Source organism: Oncorhynchus gorbuscha, unplaced genomic scaffold (genome assembly GCF_021184085.1).
Source record: "Oncorhynchus gorbuscha isolate QuinsamMale2020 ecotype Even-year unplaced genomic scaffold, OgorEven_v1.0 Un_scaffold_1055, whole genome shotgun sequence".
Classification (NCBI taxonomy): domain Eukaryota; kingdom Metazoa; phylum Chordata; class Actinopteri; order Salmoniformes; family Salmonidae; genus Oncorhynchus; species Oncorhynchus gorbuscha.
Window position 1 is genome coordinate 112,501 of NW_025745955.1, and position 14,253 is coordinate 126,753.

A 14,253-nucleotide genomic window follows, 5' to 3' on the forward strand; every position below is an offset into this window, starting at 1 on the left:
GAACGTGCGTTTCATCGAAAAGTGCAGGAAAATCTGATACCTACAGCTTCCACACGATGTCAACAGTCTTGTCATTTGCCTACGATTTGTTTCTTGGTCAAACAGACACAAAGTTCTTCCGGTCTCCGACCGGATATTTTGGTTGAGATTTACCCGGACATTATTTCCAGACGTACAGCTATAGAATATACATCGCCTCGTGATCAATTTGATCGCTTATTAACGTTTACTAATACCTGCATTACAAAAGTATTTCGAAGTGTTTTGTGAAAGTTTATCGTCAACTTTTTTTATTTAAAAAAATGACGTTACGTTATAAAACGCTATTTTTTTCGTTGATCACACAGTCTTCATAGATCGATATCTTGGCTATATATGGACCGATTTAATCGACCCAATAGTGATGTTTATGGGACATCTAGGAGTGCCAACAAAGAAGATGGTCAAAGTTAATGAATGTTTTATATTTTATTTGTGCGTTTTGTGTAGCGCCGACTATGCTAATTATTTTGTTTACGTCCCCTGCGGGTCTTTTGGGTTGTTACATGCTATCAGATAATAGCTTCTCATGCTTTCGCCGAAAAGCATTTTAAAAATCTGACTTGTTGCCTGGATTCACAACGAGTGTAGCTTTAATTCAGTACCCTGCATGTGAATTTAAATGAACGTTTGAGTTTTAACGAGTGCTATTAGCATTTAGCGTAGCGCATTTGCATTTCCAGATGTCTAGATGGGACGCCTGCGTGTCAGGTAGGAGCAAGAGGTTAAGAAGGTAGAAACTAGGGACTGTAGGACCTGCCTTGTTGATAGTGTTGTTAAGAAGGCAGATCAGCGCTTTATTATGGACAGACTTCTCCCCATCTCCCCGTATTGAACTTGGCAGTTTTACAATCCAGGGTTACTCCAAGCAGTTTAGTCATCTCAACTTGCTCAATTTCCACATGATTTATTACAAGATTTAGTTTAGGCTTAGGGTTTGTGAATGTGAATGTTTTGTCCCAAATACAATGTTTTTTTGTTTTAGAAATATTTAGGGCTACCTTATTCCTTGACACCCATTCTGAAACTAACTGCAGCTCTATGTTAAGTGTTGCAGTCATTTCAGTCGCTGTAGTAGCTGACGTGTACAGTGTTGAGTCATCCGCATACATAGACACACTGGCTTTACTCAAAGCCAATGATCAGTCATTTCAGTTGCTGTAGTAGCTGATATATATAGTGTTGAGCTTTACTCAAAGCCAATGATCAGTCATTTCAGTCGCTGTAGTAGCTGACGTGTACAGTGTTGAGTCATCCGCATACATAGACACACTGGCTTTACTCAAAGTCAATGATTAGTCATTTCAGTCGCTGTAGTAGCTGACATATATAGTGTTGAGCTTTACTCAAAGTCAGTGGCATGTCATTAGTAAAACATGTCAAATGCAAGGGGCCTAAACAGCTACCCTGGGGAATTCCTGATTCTAACTGGATTATAACTCGAGACAATGCGGCTGCAGTAGCACCTCCGACTCACCAGGGGGCGTAGGAGGCTGCTATGAAGAAATAGATCACCATTCTGTCACACATGTGGAAACAGTGCTCCACAGACCTAGAGAGACACAGAACATGATTATACATACTGCTGCCATTAACCATAGACACTACCTATCCCTAACCTTATAGACAGGTGGGCAGGTAGCCTGATTATACAACCTGCTGCCCTTGACCATACACACTACCTATCACTACCTATCCCTAACCTGATAGACAGGTGGGCAGGTAGCCTGATTATACAACCTGCTGCCATTAACCATACACACTACCTATCACTACCTATCCCTAACCTGATAGACAGGTGGGCAGGTAGCCTGATTATACATACTGCTGCCATTAACCATAGACACTACCTATCCCTACCCTTATAGACAGGTGGGCAGGTAGCCTGATTATACAACCTGCTGCCATTAACCATAGACACTACCTATCCCTACCCTTATAGACAGGTGGGCAGGTAGCCTGGTTAGAGAGTTGGTCCAGTAACCGAAATGTTGCTGGATAGAATCCCTGAACTGACGAGGTAAAAATCTGTCGTTCTGTTCCTAGGCCAGTTAACCCACTGTTGCTGGATAGAACCCACTGTTCTAGACCAGTTAAAAATCTGTCGTTCTGTTCCTAGGCCAGTTAACCCACTGTTCCTAGACCAGTTAACCCACTGTTCCTAGACCAGTTAACCCCACTGTTCCTAGGCCAGTTAACCCACTGTTCCTAGACCAGTTAACCCCACTGTTCCTAGACCAGTTAACCCACTGTTCCTAGGCCAGTTAACCCACTGTTCCTAGACCAGTTAACCCACTGTTCCTAGGCCAGTTAACCCACTGTTCCTAGACCAGTTAACCCACTGTTCCTAGACCAGTTAACCCACTGTTCCTAGACCAGTTAACCCACTGTTCCTAGACCAGTTAACCCACTGTTCCTAGACCAGTTAACCCACTGTTCCTAGACCAGTTAACCCACTGTTCCTAGACCAGTTAACCCACTGTTCCTAGGCCAGTTAACCCCACTGTTCCTAGACCAGTTAACCCACTGTTCCTAGTCCAGTTAACCCACTGTTCCTAGACCAGTTAACCCACTGTTCCTAGACCAGTTAACCCACTGTTCCTAGTCCAGTTAACCCACTGTTCCTAGACCAGTTAACCCACTGTTCCTAGACCAGTTAACCCACTGTTCCTAGGCCAGTTAACCCACTGTTCCTAGGCCAGTTAACCCACTGTTCCTAGACCAGTTAACCCACTGTTCCTAGACCAGTTAACCCACTGTTCCTAGGCCAGTTAACCCACTGTTCCTAGACCAGTTAACCCACTGTTCCTAGACCAGTTAACCCACTGTTCCTAGGCCAGTTAACCCACTGTTCCTAGACCAGTTAACCCACTGTTCCTAGACCAGTTAACCCACTGTTCCTAGTCCAGTTAACCCACTGTTCCTAGACCAGTTAACCCACTGTTCCTAGACCAGTTAACCCACTGTTCCTAGACCAGTTAACCCACTGTTCCTAGTCCAGTTAACCCACTGTTCCTAGTCCAGTTAACCCACTGTTCCTAGACCAGTTAACCCACTGTTCCTAGACCAGTTAACCCACTGTTCCTAGACCAGTTAACCCACTGTTCCTAGACCAGTTAACCCACTGTTCCTAGACCAGTTAACCCACTGTTCCTAGACCAGTTAACCCACTGTTCCTAGACCAGTTAACCCACTGTTCCTAGACCAGTTAACCCACTGTTCCTAGACCAGTTAACCCCACTGTTCCTAGACCAGTTAACCCACTGTTCCTAGACCAGTTAACCCACTGTTCCTAGACCAGTTAACCCACTGTTCCTAGACCAGTTAACCCACTGTTCCTAGACCAGTTAACCCACTGTTCCTAGACCAGTTAACCCACTGTTCCTAGACCAGTTAACCCACTGTTCCTAGACCAGTTAACCCACTGTTCCTAGACCAGTTAACCCACTGTTCCTAGACCAGTTAACCCACATGATAATATATTTACACTACAACCCTGTTATAACATGATAATATATTTACACTACAACCCTGTTATAACATGATAATATCTTTACACTACAACCCTGTTATAACATGATAATATCTTTACACTACAACCCTGTTATAACATGATAATATATTTACACTACAACCCTGTTATAACATGATAATATCTTTACACTACAACCCTGTTATAACATGATAATATCTTTACACCCTGCAGAGATCCTCTCCCAGAGAGAGATGGAGAGAGAGTGGGATGGGATAGAGAAAGGGGGTGAGAGAGTGGGAGGGGGAGAGAGAGGGGAGGGGGAGAGAGAGAGAGGGGGGCGAGAGAGAGACAGGGGGAGAGAGAGGGGAGAGAGAGAGACAGGGGGAGAGAGAGGGAGAGAGAGGGGAGGGGTAGAGAGAGTGGGAGGGGGTAGAGAGAGGGAGGGGTAGAGAGAGTGGGAGGGGGTAGAGAGAGGGAGGGGGAGAGAGAGGGGGAGAGAGGGGGAGAGAGAGAGACAGGGGGAGAAACAGGGGAGCGAGAGGGGGAGGGGTAGAGAGAGAGAGAGGGGGAGAGAGAGAGAGAGAGACAGGGGGAGAGAGGGGGGGGGGGGGGGAGAGAGGGGGAGAGGGGGGGAGAGACAGGGGAGAGAGAGAGGAGAGAGAGAGAGAGAGAGAGAGAGAGAGAGAGAGAGAGAGAGAGAGAGAGAGAGAGAGAGAGAGAGAGAGAGAGAGAGAGAGAGAGAGAGAGAGAGAGAGAGAGAGAGAGAGAGAGATGGAGAGAGAGAGAGAGAGAGATGGGGAGAGACAGGGGAGAGAGAGAGAGAGAGAGAGAGAGAGAGAGAGAGAGAGAGAGAGAGAGATGGGGGAGAGAGAGAAAGGGGAGAGAGAGAGAGAGGGGGAGAGAGAGGGAGAGAGAGACAGAGAGAGAGAGAGATGGGGAGAGAGTAGGAGAGGAGTGGGAGAAAGAAAAAAATAAAACGTGTTTTTGTGCGTGCGTGTACCGTAGGTGGCTTTTCTTCCAGGTCACCGTGTGGAACAGAGTAGAGATGAGGAAGAGGGAGGTGAGCCCCGCCCCATAGAGCCAGGCTGAGACGCGCTCCCATTGGTCCTCAGACAGGAAGTGCAGCACAGAGCTGCCCAATAGGCTGGGGATTACCCACAGCTGCAGGAAATAGAACACACAATAAATTATTAAATTCAACCATGGTGGTCCTCAGTGGGTTCAACTCCCAGGACCACCCAAACAGAACACGGTGGTCCTCTGTTGGTTCAACTCCCAGGACCACCCAAACAGAACACGGTGGTGCTCAGTGGGTTCAACTCCCAGGACCACCCAAACAGAACACGGTGTGGGTTCAACTCCCAGGACCACCCAAACAGAACACGGTGGTCCTCAGTGGGTTCAACTCCCAGGACCACCCAAACATAACACGGTGGTCCTCTGTTGGTTCAACACCCAGGACCACCCAAACATAACACGGTGTTGGTTCAACTCCCAGGACCACCCAAACATAACACGGTGTTGGTTCAACTCCCAGGACCACCCAAACATAACATGGTGTGGGTTCAACTCCCAGGACCACCCAAATATAACACGGTGTGGGTTCAACTCCCAGGACCATCCAAACATAACACGGTGGTCCTCAGTGGGTTCAACTCCCAGGACCACCCAAACATAACATGGTGGTCCTCTGTGGGTTCAACTCCCAGGACCACCCAAACAGAACACGGTGGTCCTCTGTTGGTTCAACTCCCAGGACCACCCAAACATAACACGGTGGTCCTCTGTGGGTTCAACTCCCAGGACCACCCAAACATAACACGGTGTTGGTTCAACTCCCAGGACCACCCAAACATAACACGGTGTGGGTTCAACTCCCAGGACCACCCAAATATAACACGGTGTGGGTTCAACTCCCAGGACCATCCAAACATAACACGGTGGTCCTCAGTGGGTTCAACTCCCAGGACCACCCAAACAGAACACGGTGGTCCTCAGTGGGTTCAACTCCCAGGACCACCCAAACAGAACACGGTGTGGGTTCAACTCCCAGGACCACCCAAACAGAACACGGTGTGGGTTCAACTCCCAGGACCATCCAAACATAACACAGTGGTCCTCTGTTGGTTCAACTCCCAGGACCACCCAAACATAACACAGTGGTCCTCTGTTGGTTCAACTCCCAGGACCACCCAAACAGAACACGGTGGTCCTCAGTGGGTTCAACTCCCAGGACCACCCAAACAGAACACGGTGTGGGTTCAACTCCCAGGACCACCCAAACAGAACACGGTGGTCCTCAGTGGGTTCAACTCCCAGGACCACCCAAACATAACACGGTGGTCCTCTGTTGGTTCAACACCCAGGACCACCCAAACATAACACGGTGTTGGTTCAACTCCCAGGACCACTCAAACATAACACGGTGTTGGTTCAACTCCCAGGACCACCCAAACATAACATGGTGTGGGTTCAACTCCCAGGACCACCCAAATATAACACGGTGTGGGTTCAACTCCCAGGACCATCCAAACATAACACGGTGGTCCTCAGTGGGTTCAACTCCCAGGACCACCCAAACATAACATGGTGGTCCTCTGTGGGTTCAACTCCCAGGACCACCCAAACAGAACACGGTGGTCCTCTGTTGGTTCAACTCCCAGGACCACCCAAACATAACACGGTGGTCCTCTGTGGGTTCAACTCCCAGGACCACCCAAACATAACACGGTGTTGGTTCAACTCCCAGGACCACCCAAACATAACACGGTGTGGGTTCAACTCCCAGGACCACCCAAATATAACACGGTGTGGGTTCAACTCCCAGGACCATCCAAACATAACACGGTGGTCCTCAGTGGGTTCAACTCCCAGGACCACCCAAACATAACATGGTGGTCCTCTGTTGGTTCAACTCCCAGGACCACCCAAACATAACACGTGATCCTCAGTGGGTTCAACTCCCAGGACCACCCAAACAGAACACAGTGGTCCTCTGTTAGTTCAACTCCCAGGACCACCCAAACAAAACACGGTGGTCCTCAGTGGGTTCAACTCCCAGGACCACCCAAACATAACATGGTGGTCCTCAGTGGGTTCAACACCCAGGACCACCCAAACATAACACAGTGGTCCTCTGTTGGTTCAACTCCCAGGACCACCCAAACATAACACGGTGGTCCTCTGTTGGTTCAACTCCCAGGACCACCCAAACATAACACAGTGGTCCTCTGTTGGTTCAACTCCCAGGACCACCCAAACATAACATGGTGGTCCTCAGTGGGTTCAACACCCAGGACCACCCAAACATAACACGGTGGTCCTCTGTTGGTTCAACTCCCAGGACCACCCAAACATAACACGGTGGTCCTCTGTTGGTTCAACTCCCAGGACCACCCAAACATAACACGGTGGTCCTCTGTTGGTTCAACTCCCAGGACCACCCAAACATAACACGGTGTTGGTTCAACTCCCAGGACCACCCAAACATAACATGGTGGTCCTCTGTTGGTTCAACTCCCAGGACCACCCAAACATAACACGGTGGTCCTCTGTGGGTTCAACTCCCAGGACCACCCAAACATAACACGGTGTTGGTTCAACTCCCAGGACCACCCAAACATAACATGGTGGTCCTCTGTTGGTTCAACTCCCAGGACCACCCAAACATAACACGGTGGTCCTATGTTGGATCAACTCCCAGGACCACCCAAACATAACACGGTGATCCTCAGTGGGTTCAACTCCCAGGACCACCCAAACATAACACGGTGTTGGTTCAACTCCCAGGACCACCCAAACATAACACGGTGGTCCTCTGTTGGTTCAACTCCCAGGACCACCCAAACATAACACAGTGGTCCTCTGTTGGTTCAACTCCCAGGACCACCCAAACATAACACGGTGTTGGTTCAACTCCCAGGACCACCCAAACATAACACAGTGGTCCTCTGTTGGTTCAACTCCCAGGACCACCCAAACATAACACGGTGGCCCTCTGTTGGTTCAACTCCCATTACCACCCAAACATAACACGGTGATCCTCAGTGGTTTCAACTCCCAGGACCACCCAAACATAACACGGTGGTCCTCTGTTGGTTCAACTCCCAGGACCAGCCAAACAGAACTCGGTGTTGGTTCAACTCCCAGGACCACCCAAACATAACACGGTGGTCTTCAGTGGGTTCAACTCCCAGGACCACCCAAACATAACACGGTGTGGGTTCAACTCCCAGGACCACCCAAACATAACACGGTGTTGGTTCAACTCCCAGGACCACCCAAACATAACACTGTGTTGGTTCAACTCCCAGGACCACCCAAACATAACACGGTGATCCTCAGTGTGTTCAACTCCCAGGACCACCCAAACATAACATGGTGTTGGTTCAACTCCCAGGACCACCCAGACATAACACGGTGGTCCTCTGTGGGTTCAACTCCCAGGACCACCCAAACATAACACGGTGTGGGTTCAACTCCCAGGACCACCCAAACATAACAAGGTGTGGGTTCAACTCCCAGGACCACCCAAACATAACACGGTGGTCCTCAGTGGGTTCAACTCCCAGGACCACCCAAACATAACACGGTGATCCTCAGTGGGTTCAACTCCCAGGACCACCCAAACATAACATGGTGTTGGTTCAACTCCCAGGACCACCCAGACATAACACGGTGGTCCTCTGTGGGTTCAACTCCCAGGACCACCCAAACATAACACGGTGTGGGTTCAACTCCCAGGACCACCCAAACATAACACGGTGTGGGTTCAACTCCCAGGACCACCCAAACATAACACGGTGGTCCTCAGTGGGTTCAACTCCCAGGACCACCCAAACATAACACGGTGGTCCTCTGTTGGTTCAACTCCCAGGACCACCCAAACATAACACGTATGCACACATGACTGTTAGTCGCTTTGGAGAAAAGTGTCTGCTAACTGGCATTATTAGATTATAATCATGATTTCAATTATTATTATGTGTGTGTGTGTCTCACGGTGTGTGCGTTTGGTTCGGTGTGTATGTGTGTATGTATTTGTGATTGTATTGTGTATATGTTCGTGTGTGTGTGTATATGTTTGTGTGTGTGTGTGTCTCACCGCGTGTGTAGCACAGTTTGCAGCATGTTCATAGTCTGTGGGTTGATACCTCTGTGTGTGTGTGTGTGTGTGTGTGTGTGTGTGTGTGTGTGTGTGTGTGTGTGTGTGTGTGTGTGTGTGTGTGTGTGTGTGTGTGTGTGTGTGTGTGTGTGTGTGTGTGTGTGTGTGTGTGTGTGTCACCGCGTGTGTAGCACAGTTTGCAGCATGTTCATAGTCTGTGGGTTGATACCTCTGTGTGTGTGTGTGTGTGTGTGTGTGTGTGTGTGTGTGTGTGTGTGTGTGTGTGTGTGTGTGTGTGTGTGTGTGTGTGTGTGTGTGTGTGTGTGTGTGTGTGTGTGTGTGTGTCTCACCGCGTGTGTAGCACAGTTTGCAGCATGTTCATAGTCTGTGGGTTGATACCTCTGTGTGTGTGTGTGTGTGTGTGTGTGTGTGTGTGTGTGTGTGTGTGTGTGTGTGTGTGTGTGTGTGTGTGTGTGTGTGTGTGTGTGTGTGTGTGTGTGTGTGTGTGTGTGTGTGTGTCTCACCGCGTGTGTAGCACAGTTTGCAGCATGTTCATAGTCTGTGGGTTGATACCTCTGTGTGTGTGTGTGTGTGTGTGTGTGTGTGTGTGTGTGTGTGTGTGTGTGTGTGTGTGTGTGTGTGTGTGTGTGTGTGTGTGTGTGTGTGTGTGTGTGTGTGTGTGTGTGTGTGTGTGTGTGTGTGTGTGTCTCACCGCGTGTGTAGCACAGTTTGCAGCATGTTCATAGTCTGTGGGTTGATACCTCTTATTGGACGGAACTCTGTTGTTCATAAATCTGGAATTCAGAACAGACAACAAACAGAACAATCAGTGTCAGTCAGACAGTCAGCCAGTCAGACAGTCAGCCAGTGTCAGCCAATCAGCCAATCAGACAGTCAGCCAGTCAGACAGTCAACCAGTGTGTCAGACAGTCAGACAGTCAGCCAGTCAGACAGTCAGTGCCAGTCAGCCAATCAGACAGTCAGTGTCAGTGTCAGACAGTCAGACTGTCAGTGTCAGACAGTCAGCCAGTCAGTCAGACAGTCTCACCAATCAGACGTCAGTGTCAGCCACAGTTTGCAGCATGTTCATAGTCTGTGGGTTGATACCTCTTATTGGACGGAACTCTGTTGTTCATAAATCTGGAATTCAGAACAGACAACAAACAGAACAATCAGCGATCTGACAATCAGCCAATCAGACAGTCAGCCAGTCAGACAGTCAGCCAGTCGGACAGTCAGCCAATCAGCCAATCAGACAGTCAGCCAGTCAGACAGTCAACCAGTCAGACAGTCAGACAGTCAGACAGTCAGCCAGTCAGACAGTCAGCCAGCCAGTCAGCCAATCAGACAGTCAGCCAATCAGACAGTCAGCCAGTCAGACAGTCAGCCAATCAGACTGTCAGCCAGTCAGACAGTCAGCCAGTCAGCCAATCAGACAGTCAGCCAATCAGCCAATCAGACAGTCAGCCAGTCAGACAGTCAGCCAGTCAGTCAGACAGTCACCTAGTCAGACAGTCAGCCAGTCAGACAGTCAGCCAGTCAGCCAGTCAGACAGTCAGCCAGTCAGACAGTCAGCCAGACAGTCAGCCAGCCAGTCAGCCAATCAGACAGTCAGCCAGTCAGACAGTCAGCCAATCAGACAGTCAGCCAATCAGACAGTCAGCCAGTCAGCCAGTCAGCCAGCCAGTCAGCCAATCAGACAGTCAGCCAGTCAGACAGTCAGACAGTCAGCCAGTCAGCCAGAAAGTCAGCCAGCCAGCCAGTCAGCCAATCAGACAGTCAGCCAATCAGACGGTCAGCCAGTCAGACAGTCAGCCAGTCAGACAGTCAGCCAGTCAGCCAGTCAGCCAGCCAGTCAGCCAATAAGACAGTCAGACAGTCAGCCATTCATATAGTCAGACTCTAGTCAATGCCATTCATATAGTACAGTCAGCCAGTCAGACAGACTCATATTATACTAATGTCAGCCAATCAGCCATATTATACTAATGATACAGCCACTCAGCCATTCATATAGTCAGACTCAATTATACTAATGATACTAGTCAGACTCTAGTCAGACAGTCAGCCAATCAGACAGTCAGCCAATCAATGACTAGTCAGCCAATCAGACAGTCATTCATATAGTAACCAATCAGACAGTCAGACTCTATATTATACTAATGTTTTTCTGACAGTCAGCCAATCAGACAGTCAGCCATATCAGTAACACTCTGACAGTCAGCCATTATCAGCCAGTCAGCCAATCAGACAGTCAGCCAGTCAGATACTACTCATTCATATAGTCAGACTCAATTATACTAATGATACTACTCATTCATATAGTCAGTCAGCTCAATTATACAATGACAGTCATTCAATCAGACTCTAGTTATACTAATGATACTACTCATTCATACAGTCAGACTCAATTATACTAATGTCAGACTCAATCAATGCCATTCACAGTCAGCTCAATTATACTAATGATACTACTCATTCAGTCAGACTCAGACAATGTCAGCCAATCAGCCAATACTACTCATTCATATAGTCACTGACTCTATATTATACTAATGATACTACTCATTCATATAGTAACTGACTCTATATTATACTAATGATAGTACTCATTCATATAGTCACTGACTCTATATTATACTAATGATACTACTCATTCATATAGTAACATTACTGACTCTATATTATACTAATGATACTACTCATTCATATAGTAACATTACTGACTCTATATTATACTAATGATACTACTCATTCATATAGTCACTGACTCTATATTATACTAATGATACTACTCATTCATATAGTCACTGACTCTATATTATACTAATGATACTACTCATTCATATAGTAACTGACTCTATATTATACTAATGATACTACTCATTCATATAGTCACTGACTCTATATTATACTAATGATACTACTCATTCATATAGTAACATTACTGACTCTATATTATACTAATGATACTACTCATTCATATAGTAACATTACTGACTCTATATTATACTAATGATACTACTCATTCATATAGTCACTGACTCTATATTATACTAATGATACTACTCATTCATATAGTAACTCTATATTATACTAATGATACTACTCATTCATATATAGACTGACTCTATATTATACTAATGATACTACTCATTCATATAGTCACTGACTCTATATTATACTAATGATACTACTCATTCATATAGTAACATTACTGACTCTATATTATACTAATGATACTACTCATTCATATAGTCACTGACTCTATATTATACTAATGATACTACTCATTCATATAGTAACATTACTGACTCTATATTATACTAATGATACTACTCATTCATATAGTAACATTACTGACTCTATATTATACTAATGATACTACTCATTCATATAGTAACATTACTGACTCTATATTATACTAATGATACTACTCATTCATATAGTAACATTACTGACTCTATATTATACTAATGATACTACTCATTCATATAGTCACTGACTCTATATTATACTAATGATACTACTCATTCATATAGTCACTGACTCTATATTATACTAATGATACTACTCATTCATATAGTCACTGACTCTATATTATACTAATGATACTACTCATTCATATAGTACTCATTCATATAGTCACTGACTCTATATTATACTAATGATACTACTCATTCATATAGTAACATTACTGACTCTATATTATACTAATGATACTACTCATTCATATAGTAACTGACTCTATATTATATAATGATACTACTCATTCATATAGTCACTGACTCTATATTATACTAATGATACTACTCATTCATATAGTCACTGACTCTATATTATATATTATACTAATGATACTATTCATTCACTCATTCATATAGTAACTCTATATTATACTAATGACTCTATATTATACTAATATTATACTAATGATACTACTCATTCATATAGTCACTGACTCTATATTATACTAATGATACTACTCATTCATATAGTAACATTACTGACTCTATATTATACTAATGATACTACTCATTCATATAGTCACTGACTCTATATTATACTAATGATACTACTCATTCATATAGTCACTGACTCTATATTATACTAATGATACTACTCATTCATATAGTCACTGACTCTATATTATACTAATGATACTACTCATTCATATAGTAACATTACTGACTCTATATTATACTAATGATACTACTCATTCATATAGTCACTGACTCTATATTATACTAATGATACTACTCATTCATATAGTCACTGACTCTATATTATACTAATGATACTACTCATTCATATAGTAACATTACTGACTCTATATTATACTAATGATACTACTCATTCATATAGTCACTGACTCTATATTATACTAATGATACTACTCATTCATATAGTAACATTACTGACTCTATATTATACTAATGATACTACTCATTCATATAGTAACATTACTGACTCTATATTATATAAACTTATATTATACTAATGATACTACTCATTCATATAGTAACATTACTGACTCTATATTATACTAATGATACTACTCATTCATATAGTCTATTCATCCTCTGATACCTCATTTTCTCTCCCTCCATCAGTCAGTCTGTTTGTCTGACTCTATATTATACTAATCTCCACCTCCCTCCATCAGTCTGTTTATTATACTAATGATACTACTCATTCATATAGTTGACTCTATATTATACTAATCTCTCTCATTCCCTCCATCCTGACTTTATTATACTCCATCATCAGTCTGTTTGTTCTCTCTCTCCACCTCCATCAGTCTGTTTATTCATCATTCATATAGTCTGTTTGTTCTCTCTCTCCACCCCTCCATCAGTCTGTTTATTATACTAATGATACTCTCATTCATATAGTCACTCTCTATATTATACAGTCTGTTTGTTCTCTCTCTCACCTCATATAGTCAGTCTGACTCTTATTATACTAATGATACTACTCATCATCAGTCTGTTTGTTCTCTCTCTCCTCATCCATCAGTCTGTTTGTTCCTCTCCATCCCTCCATCAGTCTGTTTGTTCTCTCTCTCCACCTCCCTCCATCAGTCTGTTTGTTCTCTCTCTCCATCCTGTTTGTTCCCTCCATCAGTCTGTTTGTTCTTCTCTCTCTCCACCTCCATCAGTCTGTTTGTTCTCTTCTCCTCTGTTTGTTCTCTCTCATCCATCAGTCTGTTTTGTTCTCTCTCTCCACCTCCCTCCATCAGTCTGTTTGTTCTCTCTCTCCACCTCCCTCCATCAGTCTGTGTTTGTTCTCTCTCTCCACCTCCATCAGTCTGTTTGTTCTCTCTCTCCACCTCCCTCCATCAGTCTGTTTGTTCTCTCTCTCCACCTCCCTCCATCAGTCTGTTTGTTCTCTCTCTCCCTCCCTCCATCCTGTTTGTTCCTCCTCCATCAGTCTGTTTGTTCTCTCTCTCCACCTCCATCAGTCTGTTTGTTTGTTCTCTCTCCATCACCTCCCTCCATCAGTCTGTTTGTTCTCTCTCTCCACCTCCCTCCATCAGTCTGTTTGTTTGTTGTTTGTTCTCTCTCTCCACCTCCATCCATCAGTCTGTTTGTTCTCTCTCTCCACCTCCCTCCATCAGTCTGTTTGTTCTCTC

The 14,253-nt window shown here is 44.9% G+C and overlaps 1 protein-coding gene across 4 annotated transcripts in view; it reads right to left on the reverse strand.

Moving 5' to 3' along the window:
- The window catches only part of LOC124021116 (monocyte to macrophage differentiation factor 2-like), a 48,198-nt gene that overhangs the window by 11,950 nt on the left and 21,995 nt on the right, over positions 1–14,253 (reverse strand). For all 4 annotated transcript variants that reach the window (XR_006836201.1, XM_046336447.1, XM_046336446.1 and 1 more), the window contains exons 2-4: positions 9,331–9,412; positions 4,515–4,675; positions 1,517–1,591 (exon numbers count right to left, since the gene is read on the reverse strand). Coding sequence is in view for 3 of the 4 variants with exons in the window: in XM_046336447.1 (XP_046192403.1) it covers positions 1,517–1,591; positions 4,515–4,675; positions 9,331–9,412 (318 nt within the window). In the remaining variant the exon portion in view is untranslated. The remainder of the gene's footprint in view (positions 1–1,516; positions 1,592–4,514; positions 4,676–9,330; positions 9,413–14,253) is intronic.